The sequence below is a fragment of the Strix aluco genome, chromosome 3, assembly GCF_031877795.1.
Source record: "Strix aluco isolate bStrAlu1 chromosome 3, bStrAlu1.hap1, whole genome shotgun sequence".
Taxonomy (NCBI): domain Eukaryota; kingdom Metazoa; phylum Chordata; class Aves; order Strigiformes; family Strigidae; genus Strix; species Strix aluco.
Window position 1 is genome coordinate 82231100 of NC_133933.1, and position 20155 is coordinate 82251254.

A 20155-nucleotide genomic window follows, 5' to 3' on the forward strand; every position below is an offset into this window, starting at 1 on the left:
TTTTCACCCTATTTTCAGACCTTGCCCTTCTTTCAGTTTCTGTACTCTGAACTGTATAGTGTATTAACTGGGAAAATTGGATTTGACTGTTTCTTACTTTCATGTTTTGAAGTAAATAAATAATACCTAACTTTATCATGGGCTCCTGTCATGTGAAGAGTACTTCCATATTTGTAAGAAGTTGGGGGTTTTTTCCATTACTACTTGTCTGAGTTTACTTGTAATGGAAAACTAAATTAGATTTACCCTGACCTGGTGCAATGCAGAGGGAGTGGCTGTGAACCACAGTTGGGGAGACTTCATGCTGCATTGCACCTATCCCCATCAGTGATGTAAATCATGATAGAACATGTTTAAACAAAATAAAAAGCAAGAAATAAGAAAGATGTAGTGAGACTGGTCGTGTATGTAGGAACTCAAAATTCAAAGGTGGCAGAGCTTTTTTCTTTTGTCTGGTGTAAGTATTCAAACTGGGAGTTTTAGTGCAGAATAGCTGTTGCACTTTAAATTCACACTGGCTTATTGCACATAAGCCCTGGGTCTCAGCTGCAGATATTACAGAGATTAATCTTATTAATGGAACTGCTAATTGGTGTTTGACTTCTAATTATAGTAACAATAGGCCATAACAATCAATCCTCACCTTTACTGGGGCACATTAGAACTCTATCATAAAAATTATTTCCTTTGGGACTTACTGTTCTTATTCCTGTCTTCTGGGAAGGCTGGCTTTCAGCGAAGGTGCAGTATCCCAACTAGCGTGTACTTTGAAAGCTTAGCTAATTAACTGATAAAGAAAATGCATGGTTCTAAAATACTCAATATCTAAGTACATTAAGAAGTATGATGCTCTTGACAAAAGTATTTGTTTGAAAGATGAGTATCTCAAAATATGAACAGTAGTGTCTTTTATAATCTTTAAGAAATGTATAATTTTGTTTCCCAATCCTTGCTTTCCCTTAGCTTTTAGTGAGAGGAAATCTAAGCGATTATTCTAAATTATTCTGTTTAGTTTTTGCTCTTCAGGATAAATCCTGTGAGGAGATTCTTCTCATTTACAAGACGAGTCTCAGGAGATGAAAAGCACATACAACTTGATTACACATTTCTATTGATCATCTTCCACCCACAACAATAAAAATCAACTCCAAATACAAATCTAACAATATTACTAATTCATTACAACCAGTACTTTTTGTCATTAACATTTTATTGTTTTCAGCATACGCAGCATATGCAAGTACAGCAATTATGTGTTGAATTAAGAAAAGGTCCTCTCCTTATGCTGTAGAATAAATCAAAAGGCACTGCATTAAAGCTAATGTGCAGGGATATGGACTCAAATCTTGTTAAAAAAGTCTGTGTAGCACTAGATAGCTGAGCAAGGTAAACTCAGTATGTACATTACAAAGGAGTTTTGGTTTGGTTTTTAAAAATGAAGTAATTTTCAGTATCATAGACAGCACAGTAGTGATGCCTTACCTTGGAGAAACAGTAATGCTGCCTGTTGTCTGCCTGTCTGTCCAGCCCACCCTCTCTGGAGCTTCCTCCTCCCATTGCTTATGAAGTAAGTACTGGACTGCCACGATGTGCAGCATAGCGTACCAAATCAGAGCAGCACTGATGAAATTCTGCAGTGGGCCAGGAGCACCTGTGGGAGCAACAAAGTCCTGCCTTCACCCTAGTGGGAACTTTTCAAAGAAAGGCCAGGTGACCTGTGGGTAACTGGAACTAACACAGCATCTCCGTGCACCAGAGCACTTTGCCAGAGCTGTTCTTTGGTGGTTTGCTGTAAAATCTTTCCCTTGCAACAAATTTTTATTTGAGAACTTTCAAATTTTCTTTAAAAAAAAAAAAAATTATTTGTGAAGAAAAATTTCCAGCCATCACCGAAGCACAATCCAGTGCTGTGCTGAAAGCACACAACAGCTCTGGAGACTGCGTATCCCTCAGAACTATGATATCAATATGACCAATTGCTTCACACCAAGTTCTTAAGTAACTGTATCTGTGTAATTTATTTGTCCTACAGTCCCAAAATATCTCCTGTGCTTTCCCATCTACTGAAGTACCAGCTGTCCTCTTCCCAGGCACAACCTATTAACTTCTCCCTTGACAAATTTTACAAAGCAATTATGCAGTTTCAATACAAATTTCTGCAATACTTGGAAAATTGTAGCAATATGAAGTTAAGTATTACAAGGCTTATTGTACCAATGAATTTATTTTCTAAATATCATTCAGTCAGTGCTCTGATATAATGTAACTGAAGATGCTACAAAATTTTTCATCTGCTGGAGTGAAGTCGAGAAGGTCTTCGTTATACTCCACAATTATATGTATATAAAAATATGTACTGATCTTTGGCATATTTGGATATGTGTGGGGAATATGTTGTTTCTCTGGTGGTAACAGATTTTTTTGGGGTTGAGTATAAATAAGAGTGGGCCTGACTGCTAATGAATGATGCCCTCCTAGCTCAGAAGGCATCGTTTTTTGCTTAGAGTTCATGAGACTGTATAATGACTATACAACATCCATTCTCTTCCACTTGAAATAGTGGCATGTTCTGGACCCTGATCGCATTATACATTAAGTGAATTAATATTTCTTAGCACTTCACTGGTATCTGGCCTTTAACTTTCAGTAGATTTTTGTGTGGAATTTGACAGCTCTGAGATGCTTCTAAGGCAAACAATAGTTAAGAAAAGTGCAGCATATTATTGCTGGTGGTGTAGACAGGGCATTGTGTTGCTGGACAGAGAAGCTTGGTTATTTATAATATATTCCAATACAAAGGTGGATGTGTGAGTACATACAGATAGCAGGTAGGTAAGGAAAATACAAGGAAAGAGAGAAAAGTTACCACTTATTGTAGTGCTATAGCTGGGATTGTTCAAGGTAATAAATCTTCTTTGGCATGAAAAACAGGAAGAGAGGCAAGAGAAGATTGCTTAAGAACCTTTCATGTGGTTTTTTTTGTTGTTGTTGTTGTGTTAGTTTGTTTTCTTTTTGAATGTGGGGAAAAAGGGTTCTAAGCTGAATTCTGGAAAAGAATGTCAAATCAAAAATTCCTTATTTCAGAAACTGAATTTTCTTCAAGGGATGACAGCTGGATTAGGAGAAACAAATTTTTGGACTGAGTCCTTTTTAAGTAGAAAGTGCATGCTGACGTCTTCATATGGTACATCATCTTCACAAGCAAAGTGGTTTTTTTATTTGATGCAGTAGTGGAAGAGAAATTACTAAGTAACAACAGCAGGAATTAACCTGATGGAGATGACTCATTAATAAAAATGAATCATCTCTGCAGAAACATTTTCAATGGGCATGAGATGGTATTTCAGTAGATTGGAATGGAGAATAATAGTCCGTGTTATGCTGCACCTTGGCTATTAAATTAAGAGGAAAGTTAAATTGTTACTTAATAAAAGGTTTTAGGTATGGATGGATTACAAGACTAGCACGTCTAGATTTGGAGGTAATGGTTGTATTCTGAGTTTAAGTTACTAGAAATATGTATGATGACAGTGATCAGTGATTTGAGAAGAGGAATAAGGAGAGAATTAGGGATAAAGATTTCAAGGATATGAATACAACATGGTATTCTAACTGTTGTATTTGAGAAGGTGCTTAGGCAGTCAAAAGAGAAATCAGAAAGATGATTTTTTTTTTTTCTTCTAGGGTTTGCAGCAATTGAAAACTTATGATCAGCACTGACAGCGTGATCATGGAGCATGTTCAGTGCACATGAGATTTTTGGGAGCTTGATTGCCCAACTGTTGAAGTCCATTAAAGTATTTGCACTTGATGTTTTTAATTTTTTCAAAGACTTGGCTAAATTTGTGTAAATTTTTGTGGAAAGAGAAGATGCAGCCAAATAAATTATGGATCTAATACTTCCAGAAAGGGAAGAACCATAAGAAAGTTTCAGATACTGTACAGTATTTCTGATTTCTTTCTCATAGTTTTTGTGTTTCACTAAAACAGTGTTCTGTGGAAAGCTTACTTCAGTCCCTTATAGATGAAATTTCATTCTGGCTTCTGATATCCATGCAACAAAACTAGTATGAAAAGTTCAGCTAAATTAATGTGCTGTTCCAGTCAGCAAACTGAATTTTAGCAAAACTACAGTAGTGGCTGCAATCAATAAATGATCCTATTTTGTGGACTCAGGTAGGAATTCTGCAGAAATTTTGTTCTTGAAAGTGGTTTATTAGCATATAGCTGTCTCTCCACAATCACTCACTTGGTGTTAATGTTGCTTGAATTGGTTGATGTCATTTTATCCTTTATTAAAATGTATAGATTGAATCATTCTGGGATGAAAAAAAATATAAATGAAAGCATGAGATTTTCAGATACTTTATAGAGCTGCTGTAAATAAGGAAAAATAGATGGAAATTATGCCAATGGTATAACAGTAGGTAGATTTTTTTTTTATCAAAAGACATGTTTTCTCAATATCATGTGATACTCCATTTGCATAAAATATATACTAATAATAATGATAAAACTTTGCAGACAGCAGCAGCACCAAATGCTTGTTACTGTGCTGATATAGTCCCAGAAGCAGCAGTCATTGCCTTGCTCCAAAAGGTTTATTATGTTTTCCCTGCTGGCGATTCTGTCAACACACCTGGTGTGAGGGGCAAGGTCTCCGAGAAGCCTGCCGTCTCCCTTTAGCTATTAGTCTCGTTCCTTGTACATGGCAGGCAATATCCATCTGCTGCATACTTCTGCTTTGTGAAAAACAAAAACATTCCTATAATAAACCATTTTAATATACAGTATTAATGTCCCTATCCAGTTCTGAACATTGAAAGTTCAGGAGGGGAGAGGAGAGCAGGTGTGGTAACCATACTTTTAATTGCTGACTAATGTAAATGCAGTTACAGCTGCTCAGAATAGGACAGGCTTCCTTGATAGTATGGGATATCTGTGGTTGTGCAAGCAGTGTATGTTTGGATTTTTTTTTTCTCTGAGTTGGATATTTATTGGTATTTCAGAATATACAGTATGCTTTGTATAAGCATGATAAATATATCTTCATAGATATAAAGTAAACCCCAACTCTGTCTGGTACACTGTATTCTGGTGATTCACATTTTATTTTTTAATGCCTTTTACCTGTGCAGTTAGACATATGAACAATCTATTCTCTTAACAGGACTGCTCATTTATCAGGTGTTTGTTCTTCACTGCATAAAAAAGGTTACCTTCTTTTCTCTCACATAAAAAGGTTCTGTGTATTTCAAGTGTCATTAGTAGCAGAGCTTTAATGTCAAGGTTGCTGCACCTTAACTTTCAGCTACATTGAATACAATTACAGACAAACTCTTCAGAGATATATCAGAGAAACATTTGGAGTGATAAGTCATGCTGGCGGTCTCTGCATAGTTGACAGTACACAGGAATGGGAATTTCTGTTATGTTGGTTCAAACTGTCTCCCATAGTCATTGCAAATAAAATGATAGCCATGCTTCAAAGTCTTGAGGGACTGAGAAAGAGCTAATATAAGGTAAGAGAAAGTATGTTAATAAAATTAATTGTTAGTAGCCTGTTTCTTCCATTTACCTGCAAGTGAGACCTTTATTTCCCTTCATATCCTTGCACTTGGTTTTAGTGCAAGTAATTAAATATTTTGGTTAAATAAAACATAGAATAGTCAAAATTATTTTTAAACCATGATACAAAATTTGTTATGGAATAGATGCATGAGAGATAATTGAAGGATACTTGTTGAGGGCCTATAGAGCAAATATGGGTAATCCTGGATGGATGGGCATCCATGTGGTGCCTAGCCGTTCCATAAGTAGTCTGGCTGACACGTGCTGCCATCATAAAAGGAAGGAATTTTGGTCATTTCCATAACAAAATACATTATTTTCTCCATCATCATGTTCCTTTTGATTTCTGCTTTGGTGATAGCACTGTCATCCAATCCACAAATTAATCTTTTAGTTCATACCTCATCTTTTGAGTTTTTTCATCAATATACCTTATTCAGTTATGAGTCTTACTGTCTTTCCTTGCACTGTGTATCCTACCCATCCCATTTCTTCCAAGGCCATGCTACAGCAGCTTGCCAAAGCTTTTGATCATCTCCTATCTTGCATTTTTTAGACTCCTGTTTACAATAGCTGCAACTTGCTCACTTCAGTAAGCCAAAAAGAAGACCTTTGTACTAGCTCCATTTTAGACTCTTCTGGCTTGCTCTTCTTTTACCCCATCAGGTTCAAATGACTTATCTTTACGTTCCATTTTTAAAAATGTAGTACTGCTGTTTTAAGGAAACAGTTGTGGTTCTGTTGTTTCCAGACCACTGGTAATTGTGCATAGGTGGGCTTGCTTGTGATCAGCCTTCTTGGAATTGGCCACTGGTCTTCATTTTTGAAATAACATTACAGAATTTAAACTTACTCTGAATTATCTGAAAACTTAGTGTGAAAATAACTATTTAAAACTTCTCCATAATGCTTGCTATGTTCTGCTTAGACCTTTAAATTAGCCTGATGCCCTTTGGATTTTATAATGAATCAGGGGCTTGCATTTGTTTCATATTTGATGGTGTCTGCCTTCAAAAATGCCACCTTGTTGGGGTAAGTAGTTTTGTCAGTAATAAAATGAACTGTGCAAATGACAGGTAGTAGAATGAACTTGATGCAAAATATTGTTGATAGAAAACTGTTTACTGTATTTAGTTATCAGAGTACCTGCTCAGTTATCATAGACTTGCATTGCCTGGAACTAATGGAATTATTTTTAATTTTGTAAGCTCTTTTTTTTTTTTTAAGACCCTAATAAATAAACATGCTTTTTATCTTTCAAACAATTGCAAAACACTGATAAGCCAACATTTGTTGGCTAGTTTAACTAGGAAATTATCTAGGTGGGATTCCCAAACTGGAGATGTGCTGGTAACAGTGCTCCATGTGCTTTAGCCACTGACTGAGCATTCACTGAGGATGCGGGAAGTCCAGGTTTGGCTCCCTCAAATATTTGAAAGGATACAAATCCCCAGTACTCTTCTGTCTGAATTTTCGGAAAAATCCTCTTCACACAGGGATATAGGACACCTAGGTCAGGAATGCCCAAGTAGGTAATGTTGTTTCCCTCCCAGTAACTTTGTGGAGCAGGAACTGGAGTCCAGGTGTCCTACCTTTCTCTCCCGTAATCTTTGGGAGACTGACTGACTTTTTTCACTCTCTTGCCATCTGGCTGAATGAATAATTCAGCATTTTGTGTAACAGCAGAATAGCTCAGCAGGAGCAGCCGAGGGAGGAGGTGTAAGGATACCCTGGCCTTGTGAGTCGGGTGGCTGCCTTGATGCGAGACCCAGATTTCCGAGTGATGCTCTGCATGCTTCAGAAGAGGAGCTTGGACTGAAAAGATGGTTCTCTGCAGTCATGTTGTCAGGTGGCACGTCCAGTGCTCAAGTCCTCCCTCTCTCTCACAGGTCTTTGACTTCTAAATGCTGGCTGTCACTTGTAGTTTGGAGGACATTGGCATGTTTTTAAAGCGATAAACATGGCCTTGGTTGTGCTGATAAATTTTCACGTTTGCCTCTTCACCCATATACCTTCTGTAAACACAAAAAGGCAGGAAAATAAATGTCTCCGACAGTCATTTTCTAGCTGGAAGTCAATATATGCAGCTGGGTAGAAATGTACTTTAAATCGTCTTACAGGTGTTTTCTGAGAGATGACACTCTAGTTATTTGAGACAATTGTTTTTCCAACCTGCTGTGAAGGATGAGTTGCCTTTTGGACACTTAAATATTTCCATGTTGTTAAAGCAGCAAATTGCAGAGCGGATGAGAAGGTTCAAAGCCAAGGCTGAAAGTTCAGTTTCAACTTTTAGTTTTATGACTCTTGTCACTTTGTGTCACAACCAAACTGTTGTTTTCACTTAGTGTTATTAATTAAGTAATACAGAGTTTGCTCATTTAAAATAGGCTGTCCTTCTTCACAGCAAATGACGGTGAATTTAATTCTTTTTAGTATCCTGTGTTAGATAATAGTTGAGAGAATAATAGATTCCAGGGACCTTTGATCCACCATTACTGTAAAATAAAAATACAACTTAATTTTTTTTTCTCTCTGACCATAATGATTTTAACCTTGTGTACTAATTTGAATGGGCTTGTGGGGGCAGAGTCTTAAATGAGACACAAATGAAGGAAAAATTGCTAATGCTGCCACTGTATATCTAATGAGCACTGTGTAATAAACCATAACCTCTTCAACATTTCTGTGGAAAATGGTGTGATTATTTTGGATGGCTGGCCCTTTGTGTATGGCTCATTACCATCTGGCATAATGTGTATTGATATAGCCTGTAATTGTCAACTCTTATTTGACATGCTGCCTTTAATAAATGTGACTTGCATGGCTAGAACCCCCTAATGGTTATATGGAAAACTGTAATTAAAGAAAATATGTATACTTAAGTAAAATACACACCCTTATATATATAAAATAATTTTGTAGATGGTCTCTGTTTTTCTTTATCTCCTGTTCTTTGTGGGAACACTTGTATGTATTCCCAGGCTAGTACAGCACCAAATAAATCGCATTACCAATGTGGATGCCTAAATGTGTGAAGACAGACGTGAATCCTGAATGTAGGTTGTTTCCTCTTGCAGAACTTGCTTAAAATGAATTTTGAAATGTTTATTCTCTATGTGCCATAAGATAGAATTAATATATCTGTGGTAATAGAATGCGTTCCCAGCCTGCTGGTGGCTTTGGATGCTCCTGTGATGGGAATGGAAGGTAACTGTAATGGGCAAAGTGGCTCTGGTTTTGATATTTCTCCCAAATAAGGTGGCTGAAATAAATGCATTTGGAAATCTCAATGCTGAAAGCATCTATACTTCCTTAAAAGAAAATGGGCTTCTGGCCGATAGTAAGTTTTCAGATACAGGGGCCAATGTTATCTGATGCCAAATCTAAGTTGTCTTTTGTTTATTTTCTGAAAAGTTTCCTTCCCTTGGCTTTACGGTTCATGAATACATGAATAACTAAGAGACATCATTTTGATAGATTGGCTTGCAATACTAAACAGGCCATAGGATTTCCCCAACTTTAATCAGCTTTAATACTTGTGCTTAAATGAGATTTCATCAGGTGTTACCTTCAATTGTGCTATTGTTGGAGAGTCCACCATTGCTCTTTGTAATAGATTATGGAAGATGGCTTCACCTTATTCTTATCTGGATTTGCTTAGGTTCAAGCTACTGGGTCTTATTTTATCTTTGCTTGATAATCTGAGTATTTTCTTCTCCTGAATTTGTTTTCTGTAGTGTAGATACTTAAACTTTCTTTAAATGGCTGTGACAAAGTCAATCTACAGATTCAGTATCAGCCTTCTCCTTACATGAAATAATTCAGTTTCTCACTTTTTCTTTACTCTGATTGTTAGTATGACTCTTCTCAACTTTTTTCTGCTTTCCCAAATTCTTCCTGAAGGAAGTTTCCCAGTAATGATTTTTACTGGCATCAGAAACCCAGGGTTGACAGAAACACTAATTTTGCTAATATTCTTCCATTAAATAATCAGTGCATCCTATTAGCCTTTTTGACCACAGTGGTACCCTGTATCTTAGATGATTATCTGGGATGATCTGTTCCCTCACCCTCCTTCCACCCTTATCCAAACCTTGAGTGTTTTCTTTCTGAAAGAGTCCCTAGTCCCATATGTATATGGTCTGTTTTCTGTAATTCTAGCTGAGATCTTGTGATTGATTTTTTTTTGGTTTTTTGCAATGTATATTTCTACTTGAGTAAAGCATATTGAACAAGCTCAGTTGACTCTGTTTTGAGGATGATTCATTCTCTTTGCTGTTTATCAGCTATGTCATTCCTTTTCTGATGCCTTCTCTCCTGAGTGCAAGTTCTTCGGACCTACTAACAGTGAAATCTTAAGCACCGCGGCTGCTCATGAATGTTATTAATCACTATTGGACTAGAAGATATTTGTATCTGGTTGTGTAAATACATTGCTTAAAAATAAAACAGGCTTTCTAAAATCACTTGCCTTTATGTTGTTATGTTTCTGCCCAACCTTACCTAATGGTAATCCAGTTCTTAAAATTCTTCTTGGCTTTGAGGTTTTTTAGTATTTCCTTTCTAAATTGCCTTTGCTCAGCTCCCTGTCCATCTCTGCATTTTTTCGTTGGTTCCTTTATCAAGTTTTCTTCCTTGTCTAGTTTCTCTGATTTGCATTTGTTGCTATCAGTTTTCCAGTTTGAGCTAAAGAAGAAAGGAATTATAGCTGGTTTGGCTTTGTCTAAGCCATGATTTTTTGGCGTTTTGTTTTTAATCAGCTTAGTCTTTTTAACTGGGGAATTACGCCTTCTTGGTCTGAATATAGCAAAATATTCACATTTTTCTGTTTCATTTATCTAACTGGTTCAGCTTGGTTTATCATTGAAAATATCACTCATGTATAATATGTGTTTCTGAATATTATATGTCATTTATAAAGCATGTTCATATACTGGTTTTGCTTATATTGTTTTCGCGTAACAAATGTACTGAGATCACGTTCACTTGTACCTAAATTTTTAGTTCTGATATGAACTCTTTGTAGCAAATTAAATTTTTAATAGAGAATTCAAGTTGAATGCAACATTTCTTGAGCTAGGAAATTTCCTTTTAGAAATTTAAGCCAGTGACAATACATTAATATTGCCAATATACATTATTCAGAGTATTCAGTATTCTTTTGTAGTATCTGCATCATTATTTACAGAAGGAGAGAAGTAGGTCTTTACAGAAGTAAACATCTTAACTCTTGCTATGACTTGGTGTGGTACTCTATATGGTCTACATAGCTGTTAATATAATCTATAGCGGATACCAACTAGAATTTCAACTTGTCTTTTATTAATTAGACAATATTGCATTTGACACCTTTACTTCATTTTGGAAATATGAATCTTCCCATAGAGATAACCAATGACTTTAAAATGGGAATTATGGTATGTGATTTTAATAAAGTCAGATTTTAATAAATTTGACAGTATGCTTATAAATGAGTAGCTCTAATTTTTATTACTGATTTTTTTAGCTTCACTGTTCAAATATTCCAATAAATCTTTTTCCAGATATCTTATTAATTTTTGCTTCTTCAGGTGAATACTCTTGCATTTTCCTTCGGTTTGATTAGTTAGGTTAAGCTAGCCAACCCTCCTTTTTTTTAAAAAAAAAAGTCATAAAACATAAAGCCACATTTTTTTACCAATACTTATGTAAGTACTGGTTCAGGTCTAGAGTCTAGTTTTCTTCTCTAGCAGTGTAGAAAGGGTCTCTAAGAAAAGGAAAAGTAATTGATGTCTCCCTTTTTAACAATTCCTAGTGCTTATGAAAACTGTAATAGCTGAAGTACAATGTGAAGCTATTTAAGTTTCTTATACCCTTGTCTATGGGTCTTAAAAAACATACTTAGGTTTGACACCATGTCTCACATCAGAGCAATGCAAATGTTCTTTTAATACCTGTCCCTTGCAGAATGTCCTTTGCATCCTTCTCACTATTAAAAGTCTTAACAGGACAAGATTTGTCTTTGTAGTGAGTGTATCTGGATTCTTACCTTGTCAGCCCGGCCCAACTGCTCCTCATCTCTTCACACAGCTGGGTTCACTGATTTTCTGGATCTTACAATGGTTGGATACCTCTTACTGTGCAGGCTTCCTCTTTATTGCTCCCAGCCTGCATGTCTGCCACCAAGTCCTGGAAAACATCAGTCTGAGTTACTGATTCTGGTGGTATTTTTCTGCTGGCTTCTCTGATAAACATTTTTTCTTTTTAAACTGAACTTGAGGTAGTGATTCTTACCAGGTCTTTGTCTAGATTCTCTCACCTCCTTCCCAGAATTGATGCTTTTGTTTCCAGGCTGGGAATATTTTCCTTTTAGCCTGTGCAGTCTGAAAGGGGGGTTGCCATGATGGTGTCATCCAGCACAAGAAAATTTTGCTGTGCTGTAGGTTGTGATCACTATTATTTACTGGCCACTAATGCCAAATGTAGGAGTAAGCCAGACAGAGCCTTCAGACTCTGAAGTTCACCAGTTAGGGATTAATTATTAATCCCTAATATTAATTATTAATAATGGGAGATGATGACGCAAATGTGGATTGCTTGCAGTCTGATGCAGTCAGATGGCTCCAAGGCTTGAGGGCTCCTAGCTACACAGTTAGTAGTGACACAGTGGTGACCTACAACGCTTAGGGAAACTGACTTGCTGAATTCAAGTAAGCGTCTGCCCACTAAAAATCAGAAAACATTTTCAAATCCTATAATGTGCTGAGGGAAGAGCTTACTAAGACAAAATAAGGGGAAAAGAAATTAAGCAATGTTCAGTGGTGGGGGAGATACAGAATGAAAATGTGAGATCTTTTAAAAAATAAAGAAGGAAGAATACATGAAGGAGTATAGGTAGAAGTTTTACTTCAAAAACTTCATGATGCTTGGAAGGGAAGACGATGAAAGAGGTAAGATAGGTAGCCAGTTTTAAAAAATTGATTGACAGGAGTGCAGTTAAACAGCATACTCTATAAACTTCATAGAATTGATGTCTTTCAACTTCATTTATCCCTCAGGTGGAAGATGCCCCTATAGTAGCTTAGTGACCAAGATAGGAGAAACCACAGAAGTCTTAGTCTCTGACCTTGTTAAAGGATAACAGTGGATAGGTATTTTCTGCTGGATAACAGATAGATGAGTCATGGTCATGCAATAAATATTTGGTGCTGTGCTTAAGTCTGCTGCTTTATCCTGAATGCTTTTCCTTTTAGTGAAACCACAGCACCTGCCATACATGTTGACTGGTTTAAACACCTTCCCCCTGCACTTCAATTTTTTTGTTAAAAGAGGCTATACACAGAAGATGAGAATTAGACTTTCCATCCTCATAATGCTATTTGTTCCTTTAATTGTGGTTTTATTAACCATGGCATTGGCTTTGACAGGTGAATGGAAGAAAGAACTGTAAAAATCACTGCCCTTTCTTACTCTGTAACCAAGTGGGTTATCTTCATGCAGTATAATGACCAGAGCACACAGCATCAACTTGAATTTAGTGTATGTACCTTCTTGCCTTTACAAGTTTTTCTTTCTATTCATTGGTCACAAAAAAAAGTAAAATCGGGTACCGAGTTCTGCCCAAATACATTGTCAGTGCTTAAGATTATTACTTTAATTCTTTAGTTAATGCTTTTTCATGTGTAATTTTCCACTTAAGAACTATTTCATTTTTATGATTCATAGGTATATAAAGATTATTATTGTTGTCACTAAAACAGAATGGATGCTGGTATTTTTTGATCTATTTATTATTTTTTTTAAATCCTGAATGTAAGGCTTTTCGTCCAAATCAATCCTTTGTGTATTGAAGGGAAACAATTGGATTGACAGTCACAGAGAAAATGTTCGCATTTTGGGTGTATACTGTTAGTTGCTTTAATTCAAAGGTTCAATAATAAGAGTTCTTAATGAATTTTTGATCTGTAAGTTCCATTGTCTTTGTTTATTGCACTTTAGAACATGGATTTTAGTGGCTAATTTAAGTCTTTGGTCCATTTCTGTGAAATATTATGCCTACTATTAACATTTTAAATTAATAAATGGTTCTTTGCGTAACCTATCAGCCTTTGAGAGAGCCAGTGTAGTTCTGACAGCTGATAATGAAAGGTAAACTGACTCAAGTTTTCTTGCTGTTACTGGAAGCTTGATTTTGCGTCGCAAATGTTGCAGAGGAGTATTTAAGCTGAGGTACTCTTGTTCACAGCAATACAATTGTGCTATTTAATGTTTCTATTTTATCATGTTTTGCAAAATGCTATTATATCTTTTTACACTAGGACTTGAAATTAGTGACTGAAGTCAAAACAACTCTTAAAGAGATCGTAGTGGATAATGTTTTATCGCTGGAAGTCTTTAAAGATAACACAAACAACAAAGAGGGTATTCAGGATGTGAGGAACACTGCAAAATTAATTTTTAAAATTTGCCTAGGAAATTTACTATCAAAACTTATCTTGTTCCCTCAGAATTTGTTTTCAACATTTTGTCAATCCCACTTAACATTTCATATAGTTTTGTGTAGGCTTTAAAATTTGTGTTGAATTCTGCATGGGATGTTCATCTCCATAATAAGACTATTAGTAACAGTGATACTGTGATGATGCAGACACCAAGGCATACAAAGAGGAAATTTTAATCCAAAACAAAACTGTGAGATGCGTTTTTTGAGATAGAAGCATATTTACAAAGTTTCTCCATTAGTTCTTTATTTTTCTCTATAGATGTGGTGCCTGTATAAGCGTGGTGATTCTACAAAACCTGTATTCCTTACTTTGGTGTCGCAGCAGCAGGATGTTGCATCTACACTATTAGATTATAAGGGCAGATATAAAAGATTTCTTGAAGTCTGCTCAGCAGTTTATCAAAGTTAACCAAAACATGTCAATGATCTGTGTGCCTTCAGTGGGGGAGGGGAGCAAAGAGGAAGAATAGAAATTGCACTTGTTTTATTTGTTGCAGGATCTAATTGTCTATATAACTTAATTCTGCATTTTTCTAGTATTTTCTAGCAAGCTGGTGTTGCCACAGTCCTATATATGTATAGGTATATATATATGAATATAGCTCCAATGGACCCTGCTGAAGAAGTTTTTTTAGTTACTTGTGAAGTTAGTGTTTCCTTTGTACTTTTTAGGAAGATGTTTACAGCTTGAGGAGCTCATAATCTAAGGGATACTTTATAACAACCATTTTAGGGATATTTAAGTTAGTTACACTGGTACTAAAAGTAGAGGAACAAGGAGTCAAGAGCAGAAAAACAAGAGACAACTTCCATGCTGCTCCCTTTTACACAACACAGGCAAGAAGAATCTATGAATTAAGATTTTCATGAACTAAAGAGTAGGGCAGAAAAAGAAGAGAGCTGAGGACAAGTCTGAGGTACTTATCAAAGACTGCAAGAGGGGAAAAAAGTATTCGCTAAGTGGTAGATAGTAATTGACTTGAAAGGGTAATGAGCCGATTTGTCTTGTCCTATTTACAGAAACAGAGGTTGTGGAGTCTCTGTCCTTTGAGATATTAAAAAGCTGTCTGGACGCGGTCCTGGGTGACTGTCTCTAGGTGGCCCTGATTGAGCAGCTGAGTTGGACTATATGACCTCCAGAGGTCCTTTCCAGCCTCAACATTCTGGTATTCTCTTAGTTGAGGGGAGGAGGTGGGAGCTGTGTTTCACAATTAACTCTGCTTATATAATATATCTAACAGTGAAACTTGTGTCTGTTTGTGACTCATCAGAACTTCTTAGTAAGGTCCTCCAGGTACTGTCCAAGCCTCTGCACCATCCTCTTTGAAACAACCATTCCTGCATGTGGGTTCATTTTTAGAAGAAGAGAAAGAAAAGGAGATGAGGTCATGTGTGGAGCTCAAAATAGTATCATCTTTCAAAACGTGATGCCTGTAAGTTGAGTCTCTGGTGCATTTGGTGATGGTTTGCAGGGAGTTCTTGCTTCAGAGGTGGAAGCTGTGGAAGCTTGTTATCATTTGGTGAAAAAGCTTTCCCAATTCTTAGCCTGCTTCCATTTAGGAACTTCGGGTGTTTTTAAAATGTTGACTGTTTTCTCAGTGCTACCCTGGTATGTAGGTAATTCTTGCAGCAAACACTTCTTTGTTGTGTGTGAACATGGACTCTGGAGCGGGAACAGGATGGAAGCACTAGGAGTTCGTAATCCCGTTGCCCTGTTGTTTCTGCTTTTGTACTCTGTCATATGTTGTTGTTCTAAGTCCAGCATTGCATAAACATTAATTTTTTGTATTTTGGGATTAGCTGCTTTCAAATACAAAATTATTTAATCACTAAATTGTACTTCAGATTGAGAAAGCTGTATATAGTATTGCTTTAGCCATTCAATAACAACTTCATAACAGTGGTTTTTTTTTTGTTGGATGCTGGCCTTGACAAAGTCATGTCAAGAACCCTCCTGTATCTGTAGCAGTACTGTGGACTTCTTATTGTGCCCGGGTATTATGGAGGTTATCGCAAAAAACATTAAGAAATCTATTGCCTGGGATTTCTGCAATAGCTTTTGTTCTTATATTTTTAGTTTTCTAGAGAGAGAGGGTGGAAGAACTGTATAAAATCAGAATTAGATGCAGATTACCTGCCTAATATGGTTCTCATTAGAACAAATAATATGAATACCGTTTGGAGAACAAATGGATTATAGAAAAAGAAATGAAAACATCCAGATCCTGAGCATTTGGAAAGCATGACACTGATGTATTTGTGTAACCTTTTCATGGAGAGTGATGCTGAAGTCAAAGAGGGGATTTTGATTTCCTTCATTAAAAGCTTATTAAATGAAGAAATAGGACAGTCGTTGTTTTGCTTCAATAGTTGGGGGTCACAGAGGCGGGCCTGATCTCCTCAGGATATTAATGCCTGCTTTCAGCTGGGGGAAATGAGCCGTCGCTTGAGTTAGCTGCAGCTTTATGTGCTCGTCACTAGGGATCCCCATATGTCCTGGGATCTGCGGCAGTCAGAAATGGCAGAGCTCGGCAGCAGGGAGCAGAGGGCTCTCATTGCTATTCATAACAGGTAGCTCGGCTCAATCTGCCCAGAGCAAGTCTGTTTAATGTTGATCAGCTGTCCATCTGATAAACCGAATTGATATGGACATTTCCTCCAAGGGCTGCCCTGACAATGACAGCAGGAGCATCGGGATGTCTTGTTAGTCTTTTTCTCCGAGCTTGAAATTTTATTAACCCTTTGTTAGACCCAAGCCAAACCAAGCATGATTACAATAGTGTCTGTAGGTTGTGTGAGATTCTCTCTCACCTCTTCGAAAAACAGCCTCAACCTTCAATTTTGTTGTCTATATGGAGAATGGCTAGCTGTTTTGTTTACAGATTGGTTTTCTCTGTGTGGAGCAAAAATTGTGACGTATACAGCAGCTTTTAAAACAGCTTGGTTTTTGGGTGTGTGACAAATACATTGGGAACCTCTGTTTATCCTCTCCCCCCAGCTCATCTACCTTTTGCATGCCGGCCCAGGTTGTGTGACTCTACTAGCTCTTCTCTCTTGCTAATTGGCACAGATCACTGGCCTGAAACAGTTGCTGTTGGAGCTCTTTGCAGGTCAGATATATTTGGGGCAGAAGGTTACTTTAGATTAGTATCATTCAGGGCAGTTGCAATATATCTGCACTGTCCAGAGGAAGCAGTAATAATTTACTCAGTACTATGCCAGTACTGAGGCAGAATCTAACCTGAGCATGTATCAGCAGGTATATGTATATGTGAAGGTGTGGAGCAGTTTGGTTACTCAGTGCATCAGTGCTTGGCCACTCTTGAATAAGCACAGGGAGCATAACATGCCTTTGTACTAGGTTGCAATTTAATTTGATCTTTAAGGCTTTTTAGTCATCTTCCTAGCTGAAAGCATGTGTTGCGTGTTTGTTCGTATGTAAAGTCTCCATGACATAAAGGGAGCTGCTTGAGTCAGAAACGATGTGAATGTGCTGAAGATTTCAACGCAGCATTGTGGTGTTAAGAGGATGCTACAGTGCATCGCTCTGTTCTCCACTCCCCTTGTCCCTGTTCAGTTGTTATGTCTGTTCATGGCCCTGTTGTAGTTCTGAGCTAAGGTGACACCTCCGGGCTCCTTGGAGTGATAGTCACTAACTATCAGGGGCTACAGGGTTGAATTGCAGAAAGAGGGGAGGAGAGGGCTGTGCTAATGACTCTTTTCATGCCTTTTCCAAAAAATGAAAATAAATAGAGGGCAAGCTTCTATGGGATAACCTCTGTGGCAAGCCTCTCACAGGGATTTGAAACCCGTAAATTTAGAATGTAGCACACTGGTTGGTGTAAGAGGTGATTTGCAAACCTGTTGAAATAAAATTGAGTCTACCCCTTTGCTGGACAATCCCCTTTGCTTCTTCTGACTAAAACAACCAGTGAAATATCATTAGTACACAGTTTTAAAATGTTCAGCTGTTTTTCCTCTCCTGCCTGCGCCCTCCCCCCTTGGTATTATTGAACTGCAAGGTGTCCTGTTATTAATTTAACTCTAATTTGAGCAGTCATTGACTGCAGCATTCTTATGGTGTTCAGATCGACTTGCTCACGACTCCCCTGCTGATACATCCTTTGTTCCTTCCCATCAGTACTTTCTGCTTGGCATTTTCTTCATGTCAGTGTCCCTCAAGCTTCTAAAAGACAAAACAAAAAAAGAAAGCACCATGAGGACTGTATTGATTACTTAGCTTTATTTTGCAAAAGAATTCAAACAAAGGCAGCGTTCCTCTAAATGGAACCTGTGGTACCCGTGGCTTCCCTGGAACTACTTAGTGATAGTTCTCTGTGCTTAACACCTCCCGGTTGTGGCTTCTAGAAGTACACAGAAGAGCTACACAATAATTCATAAAATATCTGTTTAGCACATGTGGTTAGGATTTTTTCCCCCTACAAATCTATGTTTTATTCACAGCATCAAAAATAATTGTACTTTTTCTTTGCTTTCAGTCAAAGAAGTCTGGCCGAAATTACAGAACTGATCCACACAGCCTTTCTGGTGCATCGTGGCATAGTGAATATTGGTGAGCTTAAGTCCTGCGATGGCCCGCTGAAGGACATGCAGTTTGGAAATAAAATGGCCGTTTTGAGCGGAGATTTTCTTCTAGCAAATGCTTGCACAAGCCTTGCACAGTTGCAGAATACCAAGGTAAGAAGAAAAAAAATTCTTCTACTGCCAGAGCAGGTAACTATCAGTGAATCTTCCGAAACAGAGGCCCTTTAAAAAAATCAGCAGTTATGATATGTATAATATATGGAGCATACTTTAAAGATCAGCATACTTACATTATAGCTGTAGATGGATTGACAGGCAAGCTGCTGCTGTGAACATGTTTACCACTGCCCTATAGAATTACTGTGGTGAGGCCTTTAGTATATGTTCTGAAGCACTGTAGTAATGGATGAGTGGTTCATTCGGTGAATTTAACGTATATGCAGCAGCATCCTCATGACATGTGAGACTACAACACCTCTGGCTGACTGCCAGCTGAAGACATGTTTGGTTTGTTATTTTGTTTTACCTTGTGCTTTTTGAAAGGTTTGTCTGTCTTAGGGAATTCTTGGGGGAAAAAGCTTTATTTCTTGCTGTACACAGTGCTCAGGTGACTTTTTACTCTTAATAAAATTACTTTGTTAGGCATTTGGATGCCCCTGAGTATTGGATTGCCCTAATAACATGGCTGTACTGGCTTCTAAAGGGCAGTTGCAATCCAGCTGCTCAGCCAAACTGTTTGAAACTTTACAGGGAAATGGTTTTTGTGACAAATAAATTGTATATTTGTATGATCTTTGAGAATGAGACTGATGGAGACCTTAAGAGATCATCTTTCTAGTCAGTTCTTTTCGCTGGATAGGATCAGCTACACGAAATCATTCCTGACATGTGTTTATCTAGCTTGTTCTTAAAACCTGCTGTGCTGGAGAGAGATTCCTGGGCATCCCTGTGCCAGTCTAGTGTAACACCTAACTACGTGTATGGCTGAAGAGTTTAGTGTGCCATTCCAGTGGAAACAGAACACAGTTCTTTTTTGCAGGGGTACTTTTTATAAGTCTGAAGATTGCTGCTATACTGTAATGTTTGTCATGCATGCAGTTGTCGACAATCAACATAGTTTTAATTCTGATCTTAAGGAGTCTATTGTTTTTCGATTCTCATGCTAAGCTCCTCATGATGGTAGTGTATTTCTGTACTGCTTTGATCATGAGTGTGACAGTTTCTCTCAAAAGTGGTGTCGTTTTGTAGCATAGAGCTGAGATTCAGGAGAAGAGACAGAAAATTAGATGTCAATCTGCTAGAATAGTGGGTTATGCCATTATGGTGATAACAGGTATTAAGTATTGAAAAAAAAGTTTTAAACGGTGCAAAATTTTAGTCATATCAAAATGGGGTGCAATTGATTTTATTAATTATTGTTGATTTGTATCCATTCATATTTTTAGTACTTAGTGAGGTTCTCAAGACACACCAAAGGATTTAACTCTACATGGATTTTTTTGTTTCAACATATGAGGAAACTTCTATAAGATGTAGCACCTATTACTTTGCATTTAG

At 37.3% G+C, this 20155-nt stretch overlaps 1 protein-coding gene across 3 annotated transcripts in view; it reads left to right on the plus strand.

Annotated features, from left to right (window-relative positions):
* The window catches only part of PDSS2 (decaprenyl diphosphate synthase subunit 2), a 125855-nt gene that overhangs the window by 59399 nt on the left and 46301 nt on the right, over positions 1–20155 (plus strand). For all 3 annotated transcript variants that reach the window (XM_074819398.1, XM_074819399.1, XM_074819400.1), the window contains one exon: positions 18553–18751. In XM_074819398.1, coding sequence (XP_074675499.1) covers positions 18553–18751 — 199 coding nt within the window. The remainder of the gene's footprint in view (positions 1–18552; positions 18752–20155) is intronic.